Source organism: Toxotes jaculatrix, chromosome 13 (genome assembly GCF_017976425.1).
Source record: "Toxotes jaculatrix isolate fToxJac2 chromosome 13, fToxJac2.pri, whole genome shotgun sequence".
Classification (NCBI taxonomy): domain Eukaryota; kingdom Metazoa; phylum Chordata; class Actinopteri; family Toxotidae; genus Toxotes; species Toxotes jaculatrix.
In genome coordinates this window covers 18,857,422-18,880,747 of record NC_054406.1, presented here as the reverse complement: position 1 = coordinate 18,880,747, position 23,326 = coordinate 18,857,422, and the positions used below count along the sequence as shown (strand labels likewise).

Here is a 23,326-nt window from a genome sequence, read left to right as displayed (position 1 = left end):
GGATACTTCAGTTTTAAGAGATGGCTCCAGTGAAAACACTCGAGTTTGATCTAATTACATGTGGCCTTTTGTGTGTGAAGCGTTTCCGGCATGCCAAACACAGACTGATGAAGGTTTGTCACACACTTGTTGCACACTTGTTATATTTGAGAGTAATCAGAGTGTAGGTGTACTCATGGAAGGTTTGTGTTGAATTTAGAGCTTCAGAGCTAAAATAAATATTACAGTATGAGCAGCAGGGTTTTCCTAATATCACACTATGCAAATGTAGTCACCATCCCAAACTGTTTTTTTTAATAATTAATTTATTATTAAATTAATTTTTTATTTAATTTTAATTAAATATTATTATATTTATTTATTATAGCAGAAAAGATTGTTCATGTGTAGAACAGGCCCTTCTGTAATTTCATGAAATGTTATTTGCTCAGAATCATCAATTCAAATAGCACAGTTACAGGAGACTTCATGCATAGTTACATTTGAAGTTATTCAGTTTAGGTGTTGAAACAATGACAGAATCTGAAAACAGTCATTTCAACTCAGGGTCCATTTACTGACCTTCTCCTGAGCTTTTAACTGCTTCTGCCCCATGTATATGACCATGTATATTTAAGCCGAGTGAACTCCATCTGCTAGTGAAGACCATGAGATGCAGTTGAAAACTCCTGGTCACAGCTGTTTAATCTCTCATCCTGAAAATGTTTAATATGTGGACACGATGTCTTGACTTTATCAGAGTGTGGTTCTACAGATTCTGTTGATGCCTCTGCACTAATTTTGCTTCGATAGCTGTGTAACATTAGATGTCAGCAATGAGCTTCGTCAGTGCTGTGAGTGTGAGCCTCTCTGTCGTCTCTCCCCCAGGTACTCACAGAGGCTGGGCTGCTGTACAGATGCGCCTCCTGCATGAACTGGTGTACGCCTCGCGTCGCATGGGCAACCCTGGTCTGTCTGTACGCCACCTGTCCTTCCTGCTGCAGACCATGCTGGACTTCCTGTCTGATCAAGGTCAGCAACACAAAGACACAAACACTCAGAAGGAAGCTTGAAAAGAAGCCATGTTACACTTAGATTTTTTATTATAGAATTTAAACCCTGTAAGGTGCCTCCAGCTTCATGCCCAGACGTAAAAAAAAAAAAAATAAATAAAAAATCCAGAAACAGCCACCCTGTGCTTTGGTGATTGGGGCATTATACCTTGTGCTTAATAGTATGTGATGCACAACAAAGCCAGCTTTTTCTTGGCGTTAGTGCAATACTGTGGTCTGACCAGAAATCCCGTGCAGCCAGGAGATAGGCTTTTTAACTAAAGCAGTGTGAGCCAGACGGTCCACTGGCCGCACAATAGAGGCCAGTGTAATCCTTGGTTGGCTGCAGAGCATGAGAATGGAGGAGGGGAGGGTGAGGAAGGAGAAGAGGTACAGAAGAACAACACGAAGCTAGCCTACTGTATAAAATATTAAACCTCAGCAAAGGGACTTCTGCAGCTGTTCAGGGTGCTGCTAGCACACAAGCCCTCTTAGGAACAGTCCTGCTGGAATAATATTACTATTTACTGACCTTACAGACATCAAGTGATGGAAAAGCAGTACTGAATGAAGCCATTACTACTGCAACTGCTGAGTATTTTCTCACTGGAGAAACTGATCTTTGTAAGCTGACTTATTGAGCAGTGCTTTTGCTACAATAAAAATAAAACAGCACTTTGTATTTACTTTGTGTAAAGTTTTTGGGCTCAGAGCTCTGCCTGCTGCAGTTTGGGTGCCTCCTTTGATTGCCTTTACTCGTGTCTGCAGTGTGATATTAAAAATGTCAGAGAGGTTATTGTGCGTTGCTCTGGTGGAATAAGTCCCCTTTGATGTGTGTTTGAGTTCGGTTTGTGTATATGTCAAGCAGAGAATAGAGTTGGGCAGGAAAGAAGTTTTATGGCTCGGCTACAGATGATGACAGCCTCTGTTCTAAGCGGGATTCCTGTGCAAATGTGGGAAGTCTGGAGAGGATATTTTATACACTTTTCTGTTCAGTTTGACTTTGGATAGAATCATTTTAAATCAGCGTTCACCTTTAATCCAACCTCTGACTCAGATACAGTTCCAGTCGAGAGCTGGTTCCAAATTGTCTGAACTGTTGGAATCAAATGCCTGTGTCAGGATGTTTTTCTGACTCATTGCAAAACAACAACTTCAAACTCCTGCGTCTTCACGCTGCACCATCCGCCACCACAAGTAAATTGCACTCAGCCTGTGGGAAGCGCTATAATGTCTGTAAAATGGTAATTTCAGGTAAGGATGGAAACACTAGGAATATGTTGAAACATTCAGACAGGTGACAAATTAAAAGGAAAATCAGCATCAACACCATTCTTTCTAAAGATATTCCTCCATATGGAGTTCTTATGATGGTGGTGGAGAGTGCTGCCTGACACATCGGCCCAAAATCTCCCACAGGTTTTCAGCTGGGGTTGAGATCTGGTGACGGTGAAGGCTTGAGCACATGATTCACATCATTTCCATACACATCAAACCATTCAGTGACCCCTCGTGTCCTATGGATGAGACACAGGCCTCATTTTTCTGTCTGAATCTCTGCACAGCAGGGGCGTAAATTTCAGCAGTGTCATGTATTTGACACACAGCTACACACAAGTGTCACTACATGCAGAACATTGATCAGGAATTGTTAAGATAATTGCACTGGCATTGGTATCAATAAAATCTCATCCCTAGTGACACGTGGTCAAGTTATAGAAAGGGAAAACACACAGAAGTGTTAGTGGAACATAACAGTATTTGGAATCACAGTGTAACTACGAGACTTTATCAGACTGTCGCTGGTTCTAATAACACGTAGTTAAAGAGGAAACAGATACAAGAATTAAACTCAGCAGGTTGCTCAGGGAGAAATCGTGGCTCGATTCTTCACAGCTAATCTGTCGTAGTGTAGAATGACTGATATCAGCGACAGATGGAGGATTTCTTACATCCAGTCTACCCACTTATTTTGTTTTGCGTAGCTGACACGGTGGAGAAATGCTTCACAAAGGGTCACGTGTGGTCAGGAAGGGTGGTAAGGGTTTCGCTGGTATGTTTTGTTTCTGCCCTTGTGCTTATTGCGTTCGCTGGCAGGAGGCTGTCAGCTAAGACTGGAGATTAACAACAAATCAACTTATTCATATGGCTGTTTTTGTCTGATTTTGAGTTCGCTATCATAGAAAACATGGAAAACATTTGCTGTTGTTGTTTTTTAAGTATTAAAAAAGGATTAATCAAATATCCACATTGTTATCAATTAATTACCTGTCAATCATCTATTTGATTAATGAACTAATTATTTCATCTTTTGGGTGCTGGTTGGTTTCTGGGTGTACAGTGGGGGCCAGTAGGGGCCCAGCAACAAATTTTTTACCCCCTGAGGTTGTTAATCCAACTTACTTTTTCTCTGATAATGAATATGTGTCTTTGATCACTCCGGTAATACCGAGGGTGGTATTCAGAGCATATGCCTGTAATTGTGTGCAGGAGTTTTTTTTTAATTTGTTGGAGCTGCTATAAGACACAGTTTAATTGAAAGGGAACTAAAAATAGACCGAGATGATTAGAAGAGCTCTAGATATTCTCCCTCTGATAACATCACGTATTAGTGTTGGTTGCTTAAGTCTTGCTCATTTCTTTGCAAATATTGATTACACTGTCTGCGGCTGCAGTGAGAAAACACATTTTCTTTAAGCTGGATGCCATTCTTTGCTGTTTTAATGGCACCACATCCCTCACAGGGGCTGCATCTCTGAGTTGGTTTGGGTCTTCTCAGCAGCCTCTCTGAGGTCGGTTGTACGTTTTCAAGTCTTTGCTGCTATCATTAGAAACGTAACGTGAATGTTTTATGAAAGCCTTCACCTTTTTTAGCAGCATTAGAATTTAAGATAACTCCCAACGGCTCTTCGTATGGCTCATGACCAGAGGTGACCAGGGAGGGCTAATTATACCTGATTCTACACAGCACTGTCTCAGAGAATGGCATCAGCGTGGGACATTTGATCAAACCAAAAACATTAAGGTGGATATTATATTTTTTTAACAAAATAGACTCATCAGCCTTTAATAAATATCCTCAGACATACACTGCTTGTAGAAAATTTTTCATTGATTTTGTGAAATGTTTAGACAATTAGAAGTGCAGGTTAAATGGAAATAAATAAAAATCAGACCAAAAACAAAATCAAGTGACACTTAACTAAGATCTGTTTAAAACTGGATGACTACAACAGATGGTATGTAATCATATTTATACAAATACTACTCTGAAACCTGAATATTGTTTTTTTTTTGCAGTGTTGGAAAAACATGTTAGATGCATGTTTAAAATATTCAGCACAATATTAAAAAAAAAACCTTTAGTGGTAATTCATCATCATTGTTATGCATTTGTTGCTGTGTATCTCCCACACATTTTTTTCAGCCTACTCTTTGTACTACCACCACATAACTCCCAATCCATATGTTCAGAGTGATTGTTTTCTTTAACGTGTAAGCGTTCATACCTGATGTTGCATTAAAAACAAAGATGTTATCCCACATGCTTTTTACAATAGGGTGTTTGTTGTTGTTGTCTCTCAAGAGGTGTAGGTTATTGTACACTGCAATTTTCCCCACTGATTTGCAGCCTCAGTGCAATTTACAGCAAAGGCCCCCCCGGCTCTGAGTCATGGCTTCACATGCCTCCGTAATGTCGGGCACAGTGTTGCATTTAAAGTCACAAGCTTCTCTAGGATTATTGACAACATTGTGGAGCATGTGTACTGTCCTCCTGTCCCCGCTCGACAAGTTTAAATTTAAACATGCACTGACCTTGATGTGCTTTACTTGACCTGTTTTACTCATCTGGCTGCCGGATTAACAACAGCGTGGTATAATGGTGTTGTGACTGTTGGGTGTCTCATGTGATTGGTGTCGCTGCTGTTTGCCGTGTTTCTAAACTCTGTAAAACCACCACTTCGTGATCTTCAGAGGACGTGATGTTTTCATTGTATCATTTCAGTTACCAGTGAGATTGTTGCATCATTTGACAAAAACTGGCTCATTTCACTTTTCCAGCTAGTAAATTGATATTGTTGTCTAGGGGTTGCAGACCTGCAATTGTAATGCCAAGGGCAGAGGATGGCTCTTTTTTTAAAAGATGAATTCACATCCTAGAGATATGAAAGCCTAATCACTGTGTTTTCTCAGAGTAACAATAGACATTGATGTACAGTGGCTCCAGAAAGTATTCAGCTCTCATTTTTTTACACACTTTTTTTTGTGCTGTGGATTTAATTGGAAATTGGTTTCAAATTTAGAATAGAGTAGAAGCCCCTTTTACAGCTTGGAGTCTTCTTGGGTGAGTCTCTACAAGCTTTGCACACCTGGATTTGGGCTGGTTTATCCCATTGTTCCTAACAGATCCTCTCAGGCTCAGTCAGATTGGATGGGGAGCGCCTGTGAACTGCCATCTTCAGGTCTCTCCACAGAAGGTCTTGGGGATTTAAGCCTGAGCTTTGTCTGGACCACTCAAGGACGGTCAGAGACTTGCCCCAAAACAACTCCAGCATTTTCTTGGCTCTTTGTTTCAGGACCTCTCTGTGTTTGGCTGCATGAACAGTGCCTGTTTTTTTTAGTGAGGCATAGTGTTTGGAGTTCTACTGAAGGAGTTCAATTTTTGTCTCATCAGAGTAGAGGATCTTTTTCCTCGTGTTTTCAGAGTCCTTGAAATGCAGTTTGGCAAACTTCAATCAGGCTGTCATATTCTTTATACACAAAGAGGCCTCTATCCACTCTGCCACAAAACCCTGATTGATGGAGTGCTGCTGAGATGGTCTTCCTTCCTGCAGGTTCTCCCATCTCTGCAGAGGACTTCTGAAGCTCTGTTAGAGTGACCTTTGGGTTCTTGGTCAGTATGGTATGATCAGTAAGTTTACCTCTTACTGCTGAATAAACTACTGAGTGTCTCTTATGTAGGGAGTAGTGTATGAGTGAACAAGGGAGTGCTTTTGGACATAGCCTAAAACTCCAGATATCTTGGCATCTGCTGCTTTAATCTCCTGAGTCCCCCAGTTTTAGGACCAAATTTCTAAAATACCTCTAAAAGAAATTGCCTCACTGTCATTGTTGCCATAATCAGATCAATCTTTTTTTTTTTCCACAGTAAATAGTGTAAACTTACAGCACATATATCATTGCAGTAGTTGACCCAATGCCACATCCTTGGTCAGGAAAAGGAAAAGGTCTACATGTTGCAGCAGTGCATGCATCCGTTTTTATAAACTCACAATAATAGAGCTATTGCTTATTGCTTTTATTTGGTGAATTTCATACCAGAAAGATTAATGCTACCATTTCAGTTGCTCAGTTTCTAGTCTACATGGACATTTTTTTTTTCCCAACTGTTGTGTTTATTGTTTTGATGATTTATGTTCCACATCAGGTTTTTTTTGCTGCTGGCTTCTTGCTGGAAATATCATCCAGAAAAATCTAAATTATTCATAAAACTGTTGACATATTTGCTTGTGGTCTGTCAGTACTTTTCATTTCACAATATAATTATATACATAAACAAATATGAGATAATAGATTTATTAATGAGTAAATCCCCCTTTGAAAATGTTTCCACTGTGCGTTGACATTAGAGGTGCTTGAAGCTCTTATCATGTCAATAAAATAGTGTCTAAGAATGATAAGTCTTAAAGTACAATGTAGATAGAAATATCATGGTGGGTCCTTTCCTGTACTGCTGAGTGTTCTTACTTCAGCAAAAAAAAATTATAGAGGTGTCACTTTAGGACTGTTTCAAAGTTTGCGGCCATGAACTTAAAAAAAAAAAGTTTTCCAAAAAATTGAAAACCTATAGTTTACATCAGTTATTCTTTCTTTAATTGTTACCAGCCACTATTTAGTCTGACATCAGCTTCTTCCATGAAAAATAAAATGGCCAATTACTATGCCAGATTTATCGTTCTGTTTGATGTACTTGCCGTCTATCATACTGATTAAAGGAACATGTCATTTGCAGCAAGTCAACCAATCTTCAACCATCTACTCTCCACTTCCATTTCATTGTCACTGTGTACCAAGCTGTCAGTCCACGTCTCAGGGGTCCTGGGCTCCATTCACACAGAGACACATGGCATTCTTGGTTTTTGTTATTGGTTCGTGGTTTTCTTTATTTTTAGTATTTCTATGCACTCAAAATGGTTACTGATGCTTTATTACACCTGATCCACAAATAGGAGAAATATATTATTAGCTCCCTTACATTTGTTCTGTGAGTTCAGCCACAAATTATTCCTGTACATGCCTCTTATGTTTTACCCTAGAACTGCTGTTTTAGTGTCTGTCTTCGTCATCCGTGATGTGAAAGCATCACATTTCCACACGGTCGGAGAAAGTAGACTTGTAGTAGTCTTGATCATAGCACAGTTATGAAATCCTATCACACAGTGGAGCGTCCCTCCTGCCGGGCTGCTGACAGCGCTGTCAGCTGAACATCATAGCAGAAGGCAGTTGCTGTGCTCTGCCTTGTTCCATCTGGTGTTACGTTGCCCTCCGTTTTCCCTAAATGGACTTACATAGCGCTTTTCTAGTCTCGCCGACCACTCAGAGCACTTTACACTACATGCCACATTGACCCATTCACACGCTGATGGCACGGACAATTTGGGGTTCAGTATCTTTCCCAAGCACACTTCATCACTGGAGACGCTGGGATCAAACCACCGACCTTATCGACTAATGGACAGCTCCCCCTCAGCCCTCTCTGCTTCCATCCCAGTTTGCTTTGTTGTAATGTTAAGACAAAACTCGGTGTGTAAAGTCCACTTGAAGTCTTCGCGACTGATGCATTGACTCAGTGACTCTTAGGGGACAGCCCTACTAATTCCTCACTTTGAGGAAACAGCAGTTAGAAGACATATCGAGGAAGAAGGAAGGCAAGGAGGGGAGGACAGCAGAACTTTTTGTTCATCACAGAGTGCCTGAAAGACTGTGGTTATGGCACATCGTGTACCTCCCCTCACACCGGCCCACCTCATATTATATTCCTTTTCATGGAGCTAAAGCTTACAAAACAATTTCAAAACAAGCTCAATTGACACCTGCTGCTTTACGAATTATGTTAGATCTATCCTGACAAATTGGGAGGCATTAATATGTCTAAGTACAAAAGATGCTGTCAGAGTACCTGAGCCCTCTCATTACTGTCACGCTAATTTGTATGGTGTGAGCGCTATTTCACTGTTTATTCAGAAATGAATGTTCGGTCACGTCAGGCTCTTGAAAGTGCAGCCTTAATGAAGCGGCTGCCGGGAAAGGAGAACTACAAACAAATCTGTTAGACGGAGGCAGATTTAACAGGTGCAGATTCAAAAAGTGCCTCGCTCCTACTCTTCAGTTATACAACAAGGTGATGTAAGCTCAGCTCTCAGAGAGGAGGACTCAGAGCAAACTTTTACCCATGCTGCCTTTCATCCCGCCTTCAGTTGTTATTCTTCCTCCTGACGAATGACACTTGGAGATGAGATCCTTTGGACAGCTATGTGAATTGTAAGAGCTGCACCTTTTCTCCTCCCTTTTCATTAAGTGTAAAAATGTGTCTTTGCTTATCTGGAGAGTGTGTTCCAGCTGTCAGGCCTATAATGTGCTTTGTTGTGTTTGTCTGGGCAGGAAGCTGGGCAAAAAGCAGGGGAGAAACAAGTCCACAAAGTAGTTTTTCCTTCCAGTTAAACCCATGGGCTTGATTATCTGAGGGCCCTGACACACCGATCTGACCTCGTGGAAACTTCATCGACAAAGGAACGGCTTAACAAACGCTGTGCTTTTGGTGAAAAGTGTAATTGTAACAGCTTAGCACTGACATGCATATAAGTCAAACGCGAGGGGAAATATCTGGTCAGTGGTCAGGATTTATAACCCTCAAATCACTGCCAAAAAAAAACAAACAAAACAAGCTGCTGTACCATCTTTCATACTGAAGTGAATCTATTCAAATGGTGGTTGTTGTGCTCAGTATAATACTGTTTTTGTTTGGCTGTTTGCTGTCCCAACTCTGCAGCTGCTTTCAGCTCTGCGGAGCATTTTCACCCGTTTCACCTGTTAAATACTGATCATTGTTTAGTTTGAGAGGAGATGCTGTATCGTCAGGTTACATCGATACTGTGATCTTTGTTTAGCAGACATCTAGAGGACGATTTCGATGGACTGGGCATAATTTGTATCAGGTGTTGCCGCTCAGTGTCTCAGTCTGAGTAGATTGTGGATGAATTTATTTCACAAATCAGTTTCTCCCAAGATCAGGTAACATCAGGTAACATTACTGACAGAGGCACACAACAGGTCAAGCGGCTAAATCATCTTCTGAAATGGACGCTGCATTTAAAACATGTTTGTTTAACCAGCTTTCACATTAGAGTGTAATACATTTTGTCGTAGATACTGTTGTGGGGGACGATGTAAAAATTTAATGTGAGGTAGTTATTATATTCTTAGCAAAATACTTTGTGGGCACCAAATCAACATTCAAACAGAAATGAGTTTTTTCTTTGAGCACACAACCGTTGCTCAGCTTTCTGTCCTGGATTGGCCCCTGAACACAAGAAAAAAAAAAAAAAAAAATTGGAACAAATATGTCATCAATCACGAAAACTGTGAGCCAGGAGGACAACTGAGCTATCACTCCATTCATCTCATGCCATTTTATTCCCTTCTATGCTTCTTCCTCCTCCCTCTGGTTCCTTCCTCCGTCCATCTCTATCTCACTTTATTCCCTCCCTTTCCCATTTGTCCTCCTCCCATACCATCACTCTAACATTTCCTCTGTCATTTCCTTCCCTTACTGTCTTCCCTCTGACCTGCCAGTGGTGCATTTCTAGCTCCCAGTATGTTTGTACACACATTAACATATTTATATGGACAGTTTAGTTGGACAGTTTTTACTGTCGCTAGAGGACATAAAATCTTTAGACTCATACTTTTGGCTGTTAGGACAAGCATCTCAGTAAATACCTGATCATCTTTTGGATCATGTGATAAGAATGTAGTCTGTTTTCCAGTATTTTTAGAGAACAGCTTACAGAACAGTTTTTAGATGAATGTGCAATATAGTGGAGAAATTCACCTCCTAATATACTCCTATGAAGGGTTATAGATCTGTGTGAGATCTATGTAGGTAAATGTCCTTCTCCTCTTTATGGACACACTTGAAACTTGCACAGCCAAAGCAAATTCTACAGCTGGATGAGCAGTAATGTTCCCACAAATGGTATTGATGGTACAATAAAACTTACAGTTTCACTTGAAGGCAGGGGCTCATATTGCTGAGTGAGAGACACCTTACAGGTCATTAATGTCTGGTTAATTTATGTCGCACACGGAGATGGAACCTCGATGGCAGAGATCGCTCTCTAATGATCTGGGTGTGGGGAACTTTAAAGGGAGGGGTGTTATGTCATAATTGTTACTGTCTAATCTGTGGATAATTGTATCTATAGGTTTCTTTATGACCATGAGCTCAATGAATTTCCTACTGTTATATGCTTCTTCATTTATAGAGAAGAAAGAAGTGACCCAGAGTCTGGAGAACTACACCTCCAAGTGTCCGGGAGGAATGGAGGTCATCACCCTGCCCGATGGCCTGAAGCTTTCTCCGGTGCCCTTTACGAAGCTTCCCATTGTCCGGTAGGAGAGGAGCGTGACTGAATGTTACTCTCTCTGTGTCTCATCACACGTTGGCTTGATTTTTTTTAATTTTTTTTTAACTTGGTGAAATATCAGCCAAATTAGAAATCGGGAGTAATTGTACCATTGATACATCAGCACGTGGCGGTTACTAATCCATTACTGCTGAACGACTGCGTGAAGGATGAGAAATCTTTAAATATATAATTGGTAATTTTAATGTGAATTGCTTTGAAATTAGGCTTTCCATTTATCTTTTGGGGTTAATTTAAAAACCATTTCTCATACTGGGTACATTTGGTTTTGTTCTCTTTTAAGATTGTTGGAAATCATGATACGATTGTTTGAAGAATTTATATGAAATAGAATTTCATATTCTCAACAAATTCCATTTAAAGGCCAAAACCAGAAACGGTAGTTTGTCTCTCAGTACTATCCAAATTCCTAAGCCTGCCTTTGGCACTCAGACACCAAATCTTAAAAAGTGGGTTATAATTATACACTTTTATTAAAAATATATATATTCATAAAACAGCTCAGCACTGAAGTTTTTAGAAAACTGTATTTAAACTGGAGTAAATAGCACATGTAGAGTACTATTTTTAGCGATAGATTTGTTGCTTTATTGAGTATTTACAGCAGCAGAACTGTGTATGTGTGATCTATTCAAAAGAGTGTGTTCATGGTCAGTGTGTTCATTAGCATAGCATCATTATTTCTGAGCCAGCGCTGTGATTGGCTGGCGGCAGTGCTTACCTGAAGAGAAACAATGGCTGCTGAGAAAGGAGACAAAACAAACCAGATTCAGAAATATAGCCAATGCCAAATCCTTAATTGTTTCCAGTCTGACGTCACATCAATGAGCAGCTGTGATTGGCTTGTTCAGACTTGGTGCCATTTAATAAAACATGACTGGTCTGCCTCAAGGCAAGACAAATAAGACCCCACAGGACTAACTCCATGCTGGAGTCAGTAGTAGGCTGCTGTGGAAGCAGGAGTGCTGGAGAACTGGAAACAAACCAAGAGAAACAATACACTGCCAATGAAGTAGCTAAAAAAAAAAAATAGTTATAACTTTCTCTCAGTCTCATCTTGTCTTTGACCTTCTGATCATAGAAGTCATCAGCCCCTGACCATAAAATAAAAATCCTTTTATTAGAATGTGTAATGTTTGACATATTAATGAGTCTTTATCTGCGAGATTACACTGACACTGTCCTGTGTCTGAGAATGGATTAATAGGCTGAAAGAAAGTGTGGAGTACACACTTTGTTCAAGTGTCTCTATGTCTGATTTTATTGGTTTGCTGACCTTGTAACCTTTAACAAGAAGTGGAATTATGAATCTCTGGCAGGGCTCTGTAATAATCATCAGTTAAACGTGCACCAGCGCTTTTCGTAAAATGCCTGTGAGCTGATCATTTTTGGGGTGAGCTGGTCTTTCACTGCTTGTAGAAAAGGACAGTAGCTCATTTCATTGTTGTGCCTGCTCCTGTGATGCCCAAACTAGATCAGTGAAGCTCCTCAATCTGCCTGTGAGTCTGCGCCCCCACAAAGTGAAAGGCCTGCTGGGACAGAACATGTCCACTGCCAGTCCCTTCATCTACTCGCCAATCATCATGCACAACAGAGGAGAGGAGCGCTGTAAGAAGATAGGTAAGTCCATTCCGATTTCTGCTGTGTCCAGTGACCATGCATCATTTTGTTCGTCACAGCCTGCTCATACACTGCACATACATGTACAAGCACACAGCTATTGCCATTTAAGATGAAGGACTATCATGACAGGAAGTTGATTTATTTATTTATTGCATTCCCATTCAATTCCCATTGTTATTCTTCAGCAATTTCTTTAAAATAGTTAATAAAATAAAATAAAATAGTTAATATTAATCTTGTAAACAATATTTGTTAGTTAGTCCTGAAATCTCTTTTGTTGACTGAAGTGGTAGATTCAAAAGCCACAGCTTATCTCCAGTTGTTTTCACTTTTTTAATAATCACTGTGAAACTACCATTTTGACCTTCTCTTTCCTGGTAAGTCTGGATGCACTGGAACACATCATCCGTGATGCGACCTGTGACCTTACTATGAAAAATTTGCCGGAAGTGTTGAGTTTGAGAGGAAATTTCCACTTGCGTCCAAGAAAATAGTAAATGAAGCTGCTGTCTCTGTTGAGTATGACATGAATCGAGTGTTGTGTAGGGACAGACCGTGCTGGGTACTACTTAGGACTTGTAGGCTGTAAATTGAGTACAGGTTTTGATATGAAAAATGTAGTGCTTGGTGGCAGTTTTCACCCAGAATTCCTGTCTTGGAAAAGTTGCTGATAGAATTGAAACCATGGTGGAGCTGAATATCTGCCTTGATATTTTTGTTGCTGTTCTGATTAAATATAATCAGTCAATATGTGCAAAATCATTCAAATTACAGGTGGGTGACATTGAATCGACTACAAGTGATTTTTAATAATTTGCCTGTGTCAGTCTGTTATTAAGTGTACCTTACAGTCCCTCTGGCTTCTCTTTTCTTTGATCAGGATTTAGATGTTGAAAGTCAGATTGTTATTCTTCAGCAATTTCTTTAAACTTACTCAACATAGAAGCACAAGAGTCTCTCAGATAATGTGCTAGTGCCATAGATGTATGTTATGGTCACCAGTTTGAATTGTTTCAGCTCTGTTTCTGAGAGTCTGGGTCAGTGTTGCTGTGGAGAAGAATCCTATCAGAAGCATAAATCAAAGTTGCAGCACATTTTAAAATGCTTTATTGTTGTAATTGTGGACAAAACACGGGCCTGCAAGTGTCCAGTTCATCCAAAATGGGCTCAGAATCTCAAAGTAAAAATATGCAAGTTAAAGATTGTGTTATTGGTTTTCTCAGCACCATAATCTTCCATCTGCTGTTGGTGGTGCATGTGTTTTTTATGTGACAATTTTAACCTCTGCGATTCCACATGTCTCACCAAAATGCACCTTGGGAGTTGGTTCAGTTGTCATGTTTTTATGTGCACAAGTTTGTATATCTATTGTACTGTACATATTCAGTTTGGAAGATGTAGTGACCATCCAGTTGCTCCAGCTGGAGTAAATGAATGGACTTTTATTTCCATAACCAACGGCTCCAGAAAGATCTTTTCCAACTTCACAACTCTGTGTACTTATCATATTTATTTCAGTTGTTCTTTACATTAGCTCTGGTCCAAAACAGTTCATAATATCCCTCTCTCTTTTTCCTTTAATGATTATGCATGCTGTAGTTTATCTGTAGTTTCTCAGGACACAGATTTATCCACTGAGTGTGATTCCTTTGTCAACAGACAAATAAGTCAGTGGCATAAAAAGCAAAAGGTGAATTCTTTAATTGGGAGAGTGCTGCACTCAAGTGTAATATTATTCATTATTTTTATTCAGCTGCATTCCTGCCATGCTGTCCTTGTAAACAAAGCCTATCATCTTAACTGGTCCAGGGTTGAATTAATGACCGTCTCTCATGAATGCCCTAACCGCCTAAGCAACATACAGCATATTCATCACTTGGTATGTAAGCAGCAGCAACAGGCTCAAGGCTATGCTGGAAACAACAGTGCTGTCCTGACTGGTCTGATCTGCTGCATGGAAAAGAAAACACAGCTTGTTTGCGTCGTGTCTGGAGTAAATCCATTTTATTTTTATGCAATCCCAGACGCAGAGTCATCAAACAGAGTCCAATATAACACTGTATTTGAGCAGCAGTGAGACAGTGAGTGTGGCTGCTCCGATGCTTGTGTCTGTGTGTGTGTGTGTGTGTCTTCAGGTTGTAGACATCAACAGCAACATGTTGCCAGTGCTGAGTCAGGGACATCAAGCAGGGCCCTCTTCATCTCTTAGCTCTTTGAAACCCTTTGAGGTCCATCCCTGGGCCTTTGAAGCAGAAGTTTACATCCTTTGTGTCAGAGTAAATTTTTATCCAAGTATTACCTGTGAAACAAACGCCCAGTCTAGGTCATACACCAATTAATGCAGAGGTACATTAGTACAAGTTGTACAAAGACATGACAACTGATACTGTTAGTTGGTTTTGAGACTAACACTGATGTCACTCGTAAAATAGTCACTCAGGTTTAAAGTGTAATAATGTGCCATTTTCACTGCAGTTTTCTTTTTTGTCATTTGTCAAAAGTTTTTATTCTTCTTTCACTGGTTGTTGTCTGTCTTGTTGGTTTTTTTTAACTAGTAGCATGAGGAGAAATACTTGGTTTGAGTGTCTTCAATAGCCAAAGTACATACATTGTGCAAAAGAACACAATTTTAAATGTAACTTTATCATAAGAAGAATTTAATCTGAGTCAGGATATACAGAAAAAACATTTAATATTAATCTCGTAAACAATATTTGTTAGTTAGTCCTGAAATCTCTGTTGTTGACTGAAGTGGTAGATTCAAAAGCCACAGCTTATCTCCAGTTGTTTTCACTTTTTTAATAATCACTGTCACCATTTTGACCTTCTCTTTCCTGGTAAGTCTGGATGCACTGGAACACATCATCCGTGATGCGACCTGTGACCTTACTATGAAAAATTTGCCGGAAGTGTTGAGTTTGAGAGGAAATTTCCACTTGCGTCCAAGAAAATAGTAAATGAAGCTGCTGTCTCTGTTGAGTATGACATGAATCGAGTGTTGTGTAGGGACAGACCGTGCTGGGTACTACTTAGGACTTGTAGGCTGTAAATTGAGTACAGGTTTTGATATGAAAAATGTAGTGCTTGGTGGCAGTTTTCACCCAGAATTCCTGTCTTGGAAAAGTTGCTGATAGAATTGAAACCATGGTGGAGCTGAATATCTGCCTTGATATTTTTGTTGCTGTTCTGATTAAATATAATCAGTCAATATGTGCAAAATCATTCATATTACAGGTGGGTGACATTGAATCGACTACAAGTGATTTTTAATAAATTGCCAGTGTCAGTCTGTTATTAAGTGTACCTTACAGTCCCTCTGGCTTCTCTTTTCTTTGATCAGGATTTAGATGTTGAAAGTCAGATATTCCTCTGGCACACTAGGGTGTTGCGAGGTCTTGGAGATTAATTCAAACACGCCTTTCTCACTTAGTCTCTCTGCCTCTGGAGAGTTAGCTGCCAGAACTTACGATTCTTTCTTAACCCGTTCGAGGCATCTCCCAGCAGGCATCTCAACAGCAGAAATCAAGTCTTCTGACGATGTGTAAACATGCATCCATTTAACAGAGAATACATGAGGGCGTGTCTCATACACATCTCAAACAGGGTTGCAACATGTGCAACTATATGAAATTAGCTGTAACCAGCTTGGAGTTTTGAACCAGGAGAAAGAGTTGTTCGGACGTGCCCTTGTCATCAGTCAACTGTGGACAATAGGGATATTCTTGAGGACTTCATTATGCTCTGTCTCTGATATGTGCCACAGCTATAAACCTTTACAGCCTTAGACTAGAGTAAACGACACTTCCCACTCATTCATTTTTCTGATGGGGATCAGGGTCTTTAGTATTCTGGGCAAGGCTCAGACAATCGAGGTGTGTGGACACTGTGAATATATATATATATATATATGTGTGTGTGTGTGTATTTTCTTTCTCTTTAAGTCACATGCTGTGAATCAGATTGATGTTCGGCCATAAAACAAGGGGTCCTCTAATGGGAGATTGTTCTCCCTATAATTGCTGTGAGACTCAGTTTTAGGAACTGTCTAGCCTACAGGTATCCATTCACTTTGATGTGGGTGATAGGCTATCTGTTACAGTAGTATATGGGCATACAGGGAGGGGAATTTTATTTCATCTAGTCCTCACTGGGGAAACTGAGACCCAGTGCAGTCTGCAAGTGTTTGGACAGTAACACATTTTCTATTGTTTTGGCTCTGCACTCCAGCACATTGGATCTGAAATAAAACCGTAACTACGAGGTTAAAGTGCTGACTTCCAGCTTTAAGTGTGCTTGGGGATGTTCACACATAGTGTGTTAGCAGTGCAGGACTTTTTTGTACATTGTCTCAGTGCAGCAGGACAGTGATTCTAAACATACAGAGTTTTAAAGTAAGCAGTGTAATCAACTTGATTGGCCACGTCACCTGACTGTAGATATCTATACAACAGAGCATGTTTCACTTGCTGGAAACCAGAGCAACAGCAGTGTCTTCTTCTGGAGACCAGTCTGGGTCGCACTAATATCTGGTTTTCCACTTGTGATCTATTCCCACATGGTCTTTGGGCTAACTGGGCCTGTAGTACAAGCAGATCAATGCTTCCGTTGGCCAAAGATCCCAATCATACTTTGCCTTTTTGTCAATTTTCCCCAGTGGTCAGTCATGGTATTGCAATAAGAAATCATTTTACCCATAGACCAACAGACGTCTGTGAGTGTTGATAGTTCACCTTCAGCTGAAAACAAGTTGAATTATTACTCCAAAACCGTGATGGTTTTTAATTATCAAACCTTACCAGAGCCTATTAAAGCTATTTTGACATGCATGACATCACCCCAGTGTAAATTTTATGTGCCAATGGAAGGTCAAGTGGGCAAGGCCAGGGGGAGAAAAACTAATGGGTATATCCAGTGGGCTGTGCAGCTTGTGAGCAAACCAGGAAGCGAGAAAATGTTTTTGGTTAATGTGCTGGACAAGCAATTTTAAACCTTAATTTAAATCCAGAGTCTGGTGTCCAGTTCTTATAATACGTCCATGGTCAGCGTGAAGGTCAGAGAAAAAGCAGCCGGCCGCTTTAGGTTGCCAAAAACAGTCCCCATCTTGAATGCAGATCTGCATTAAAAACTCAGCCTTCTCATTCGTTCTTTTTATCGGAGAGCTCTGATAAAATGCAATGTCTTTTGTCTGGCAAAAATATTTGGACCTGGTTCAGCGCAGCTTCACCTGGAAAGGCCCGTGTGTTTCATTGGTTACTTTGTACTGTGAATTTCTTTTTTTCTTTTTTTTTAATTGGTCGGTGGGAGACAGTAGTGAGGGTAGAGACGGGTTAAAATAATGCCACAAATGTCCCCAGTCAGCCTCAGTCCATGGATATGTACATGGTCAGCATCTCAAACCTCTGGGCCACTGGTACACCCCATCCAAGCTTGGTCTCGACCACCTGTGTTGTATATATTTGTTGCATGTGTCCCCAGTGCCTACTGTCTTAGTTGTCTTCTTGCACTGGGTGAAATCTCTCACTCCTTGGATAAAAGAATCTTGACTCGGGTTTTTCTTGGTGCTTTTATTATTTTTATTTTTGGCATCTCACAGTTTCAAGATTGTTTTGTCGAACTTCTATTTCTAAGGTCAAGAGTATACTTTCACGATCAATGTCTTGCTGCTCTGTAGCGTCTTGGCATCTCTTGCTTGTCAAACAGACGAATCATTTTTGGGTTTGTTGTGTATTTTTCATTTGGGCGGTTTAAATTCTCCCGTTCACAGTATTAACTACGTTTCCTCCAGAAATGTGTTTCCATCTGAGGCGTTAATGACTCGTAATTCCAAACGAGCTCAAAGGCTCAGCGTTGGTTATGTTCTCCTGCTCTGGGGTTGCTTCATTTCACATGCATGATTTTTGCTCCAATGCCCAGGCATAGTGTGCATGTATTATTCAGTACGAAGGACTGCTGATAGGTTTACAGAATATTTCTCAGTAGGATGCAGTAACACCAGTAAACAGTTCTGTCTCTGGTCAATAAAAAATGATTTTGGCAGGACACGAGAGACAGTTTGACAAAATAATTTGCCCTTTAAGGAACGAAACACAAACACAGGCAATGTTTAACTAACCATGCAGCCATGCATTGACTCAAAACATTCATTATTGCTGTGTACGATGAGGTTTCAAAAAGCTGAAGCCTTTGGAGATCTGTGCTGAATCTCAATGGCCACTCAAGGAGTTAGTACTGAGGCAACACAAATAAGATGGCAGCAGTCCAATTTGTTTTTCTATTTTCTGAGGTGTGTTTCACACTTAATTGGCTGGCTATGAGAGCATGCCTGTGAGCCAGACCCGAGGTTGTGTGGGGTTTCCAGACATTCGTTATTATAGATATCTTTCTTTTGACTGACTTAATTCCCTGAGGTGCATGGCTGCAGTTTGCCTTCCATAAATCCCTTTTCCTGCCAGGGACTGAGCTAGGATTTTCAGACCCTCTATTGCAAGTCTCTTTACAGCAATGGACTTTCTAAATGAATATGTTACATTTCAAAATGGAGACGGGCATGGCTACAGTGGGACTAAAGTAGCTTCTCAGTCTAACAAAACCTTTCAACGTCTCATTCAGGAATGATGGATACTGCAGTGCAGAGCTGTAATCTCCTGATATGTTTTTTTGAAAAGTAACACTGGGCTGTAAGTAAGTCTAGGCTAATATCCAACTTTTTCCTCTCAGGAATCAAAGGCTGTAGCTTTTCTCCGAATATTTCCTAAATGTTAGGACCTTAAAAATCTGCTTGAGTACAGCACCCATAATGCATTGCTAACCTGTCTTTTATAGTTCAGTCCATTTAATTAGGTTCCTATTGGTAGCTCGTCACAACAGCACCACTGTCGACTAACAATAACCCATTGAAAGTCCCGTCATGCCTTTAACATCTCCTGCATCAATACAGATTAATGTGGATGTGTAGTGTGTATATGAACTAGTTGGCCCAAAGTGTGTGTACACCTCATTACAGCTCTATATGATTGTTGAACATCTCATTCCAAAACCCATGGGCCTTAATATGCTGCTGTAACAGCCTCCACTCTTTTGAACGGACTTTCCACAAGGTCTTGGAACATGGCAGCATGTGATGTATTCTCATTCAGCCACGAGAGCATTAGCTTTAGCATTGATTTGAATGCAGCCACTCCATTGATGCAGTGGGGATCCTGACATATAACCCTATAAAAAAAAACACATCATCCTCATTCGGCAAAAAGTTGACTGTAATACAAGGTCATCTGGCAACACACTGCAGCAACACACAAAAGTTTTTTTTTAAATATTTTAAACAAATAAGATATAACATGTTATTAAGAGTAAGAGGATTTTGTTATGTGGTAGAGTCAGACTGGCAGTTTCCAGCCTTTCTGCGAAGCGAAACTAAGCTGTAGCTTTATATTGAATGGAAAGATATGTGATTGATATCAGTCTTGACATTTAACTCTCGGCAGGAAAGCAGAAGCACATATTCCCCAAGATGTTGAACTATCCCTTTAAAGAAGCTTTTGCAGTTTAACTGAAGCTTAACATAAACTGGATAACTTTATTCAGCGATTATTTTGTGTTTGGTTCTAAACTAATTCAAAATTAAACAGGAAGGTTTTATTTATTTTGTAAGCTTTTTTTTCTGTTGACATCATCATCTATCACTGACTGATGATGCTGCTCTTTCATAGTAGGTACAATGGTGTATTTCCCTCAGCTCATTAATTACAAATGGCTTTTAATACCAGTGACGTCTTATTCTAATGTATTCATGTCTTTATTTTTTCTTCTTTTCCCAGACTTCCAGTGGGTTCAGGGAGATGTTTGTGAAGTGCAGCTCATGGTCTACAACCCAATGCCTTATGAACTTCGAGTAGAGAACATGGTAGGTGAAATTTATTATACTTCAGATTCAAATTTACTGTAATAGCGTACCTTAAAGTAGAACTAAATTTAATAAATCAGACTCATCTGATTCATTTCCACAGCTTTGTGAAAACAAGAGGTTTCTAATATGGTTTTCTTACAGCAGTGATACGAATCGTCCCTCTGCACCCACCCAAGAATTGTAAGAGGGCAAGTGAGACTCCTTTGTAGTCATCCTTGATCCCTTAAAAGCTTTTTTTTGACAGTTTAATACTGTAATGATTGTATGAGATGGTGAGAACAAACACTTCTCCTCCTGACAGTAAGAAAGCATCACTAGGGAGAGCACGCACCCCGCCACAACCTCCCCACCCCCCGTAGTGCCATTACTTTTATGGTTTCACACACCATCCTGTCAGACCAGATAGGTTCGTTATTGAGGTAAGCGCAAGACAATTTGCTTTTTTTTTTTCTGTGCAAAATAAAGTTTGAAAAGAGCCATCAGACTTCAGGGAGTCCGATTTAATTGTATTGTCTCATAGCTGCTTGGTGTCTGCAGCTTTTTAAGTTCAGAACATTTCCTTATTATAAGACCTCCAGCTGTAGCATAAACCTACACTTCTGCAACTATTTCTAATTTCTAATTTATGTACTTTGTCGCTCCCTTACCACTGCTTTCCAAACACAACAGTTGAGCCACTTTATCAGGTTCAAGGGTGTGTAAAAGCTTACCAAATAAATCTTTTCTTCCTGCTCACTGCTGTGTCTGTTTATGAATGCAGTAATGTGGGACAACCTTGAAATGCAAAGCAGTCATCAGGCTCAATAAAAGGCCGGCAGAGAGAGGCCTACTTTGAGCTCTTAGATTGCAGCTGCACACACACACAGCATCGCACGCGATGTACTACCTGTCAAAAGTGACAGTGCCTTTAATTATTTGGAAAGTCGAGAACAAATTGCCATGAGCGGTTGGTGGCAGAGTGTGAATGAAAACAGTGGCCTCTTAATTGTGGCGGCTGTCTCAGGGCCTATGTCAGATAGACTTGGACAGGTCTTGCTGGTTGATTTAGCCGTTCTGCGTCGTCTGATTATAGCACATGCTGCTACAGACACAGGAAATGCGGGCGACCTCCTGTTTTGGAACATCTGGAAAGTGTTTAAACTGGAGGAGTAATCACTAGCCCGTCTTATCTGAGATAAAGTTCCAGTGAGTCAAATTTGTGTCTGATAAATATCATCTCTGTAGATCACGAGCTTCGGCTGCAATAGAGAAAAGTGTGTTTGGTCCCTCTGAAACACTGAAGTAATGATTTAGAACTCAAAAAGCAAAGTACAAACGTGTCCCAAAAAAGTAGGAAATGGTGTCTCTGTAAGCTGGAGATTACCAACATTAAGTTTTTTTGCTGCTTCAGTCACTTTGATATTGTCTTGGATTGTAAACATAAGCATGCTGTGTGTAGTTTACTCACGTAAATTTATGCAAAAAGGATTCGCTGATCAGAATTGCAGGCCTTGTTATGAGCTCAGACCCAAAAAGACTTTTCCCTGTGCTGTCATTACAAAAGAAACAACTGTAAAGCTTTGCAAAGCAGAAATAGCTTTTTCTATCAACATTATTTGAGCCATTAGTTCCAATAAAATTTAAGAAACGTTAAAATGTCACATCAGTGTATGATTTTTGTGTCTTTTGTGTGTGCACAAGAGAGCTAGCTGACTCGGCCAGGGAAGGACTGTGTTCTGCACGCCCAAACATTTTGAAGCTTGAAGAACTTTTTAGGTGCTTCAACTGGAATTGGTTCAGAAGAGTGTAGTATCTCGAGCTGGCAGTCTGCAAAGTAGTTGCGAGATGAAATAAGCAAGCAGACAAGGTCAAACAGAGATAAGGATGTCATTAAATCCTCCCCACCTACAGGTGAATTGATCAGGTCACAGATGGAGGCTGAAGCCCTTCATAGCTCCACGGCAGCTGGGAACCTCAGGTGGTGTTGTAGAGTCACGCAGGTAGAGACAGACAGGGTGACGCAAGCTGCCAAGAGCTCCTCTGTACTCCAGACAAAGTGACTGCTCAGACCGGAGCAACCATCTATCCACAGTACATAAAGCAGCTCTCAGGAAAAAAAAAGAAAAAAAAAAAAGACAAGACCGTGAAACAAACACACTCACAAGGTCACTTTTCCATCTTCCGTCACCAAGGTGACCCTGCAGTTTGGCAAGACAGGCGCTCCTTCTTAGTCACCACATGACTTCAGTGCTAATACCCAGCTTTTCTTTGTGCTTTATTGATTTTCTTTTAAACTGCTGCTTTTTACCACAAGCCCCCACCTTTCATTTTCAGAGGGATCACCGTCAGATGCCTCTGTCATTCTCTCCACAAAAACAAGTAAAACGGCAAACAATTCTTTTCGGTTTGTCTTTCATTTACTGAACACAGGTTAGCTTGCTTATTTGCAGTAAAGGTGAATTAATTATTTACTTCAATACTGAAACAAAAAACAAAAAAAAAAACTAAATGTTAAGCTCAAGCAATACTAAGAGAAATATCTGTCCTGGGAATCTGTGTTTCTCATACTGTCTGGCTTTCTCTGCATCACTGTTTGTTGCTATCAGGTGTACAGTTATGTCTCAGAGCAAAGAAATAATCATAAATGATAATTAAACTATCATCATAGCATTAGTTAAAGCAAAACAAAAGGTTAACTGCGTACTGTCTCTGTTGTCCAATGAAGTCGATGCACACAAGCTAAAACAATACAATTCACTTTGCACATGCTCTAATCGTTATTGTTAATGAAACGGGCTAATTAACCTTTTCAAAGCTGAATGCAAATGAACTATTTCCAATAGGTTAACACTGATACTTCTGCCATCCAATAAAGGAGTATAATGTCCTGAAGTGAAAGCAAGGAGAGTTTAAATCACGGCCGAGGCACCTCAGAGGCTCAGCTCTTCGGCAGCCTTCCCTCCAGTGAGGTAGTGTCTGCTGTTAGGGATTGATGCAGTCATTACGTCACCTCAGTCTGCCTCGTGCAACCAGGCAGTGTGTACTTGGAATGTAAATACAGTTATTCTGCGGAGGCATGA

At 40.3% G+C, this 23,326-nt stretch overlaps 1 protein-coding gene across 2 annotated transcripts in view; it reads left to right on the top strand.

Moving 5' to 3' along the window:
* trappc9 (trafficking protein particle complex subunit 9) overlaps positions 1 to 23,326 on the top strand; it is a 172,215-nt gene that overhangs the window by 13,716 nt on the left and 135,173 nt on the right. For both annotated transcript variants that reach the window (XM_041053407.1, XM_041053408.1), the window contains 4 exons: positions 868 to 1,011; positions 10,577 to 10,703; positions 12,213 to 12,358; positions 20,179 to 20,264. In XM_041053407.1, coding sequence (XP_040909341.1) covers positions 868 to 1,011; positions 10,577 to 10,703; positions 12,213 to 12,358; positions 20,179 to 20,264 — 503 coding nt within the window. The remainder of the gene's footprint in view (positions 1 to 867; positions 1,012 to 10,576; positions 10,704 to 12,212; positions 12,359 to 20,178; positions 20,265 to 23,326) is intronic.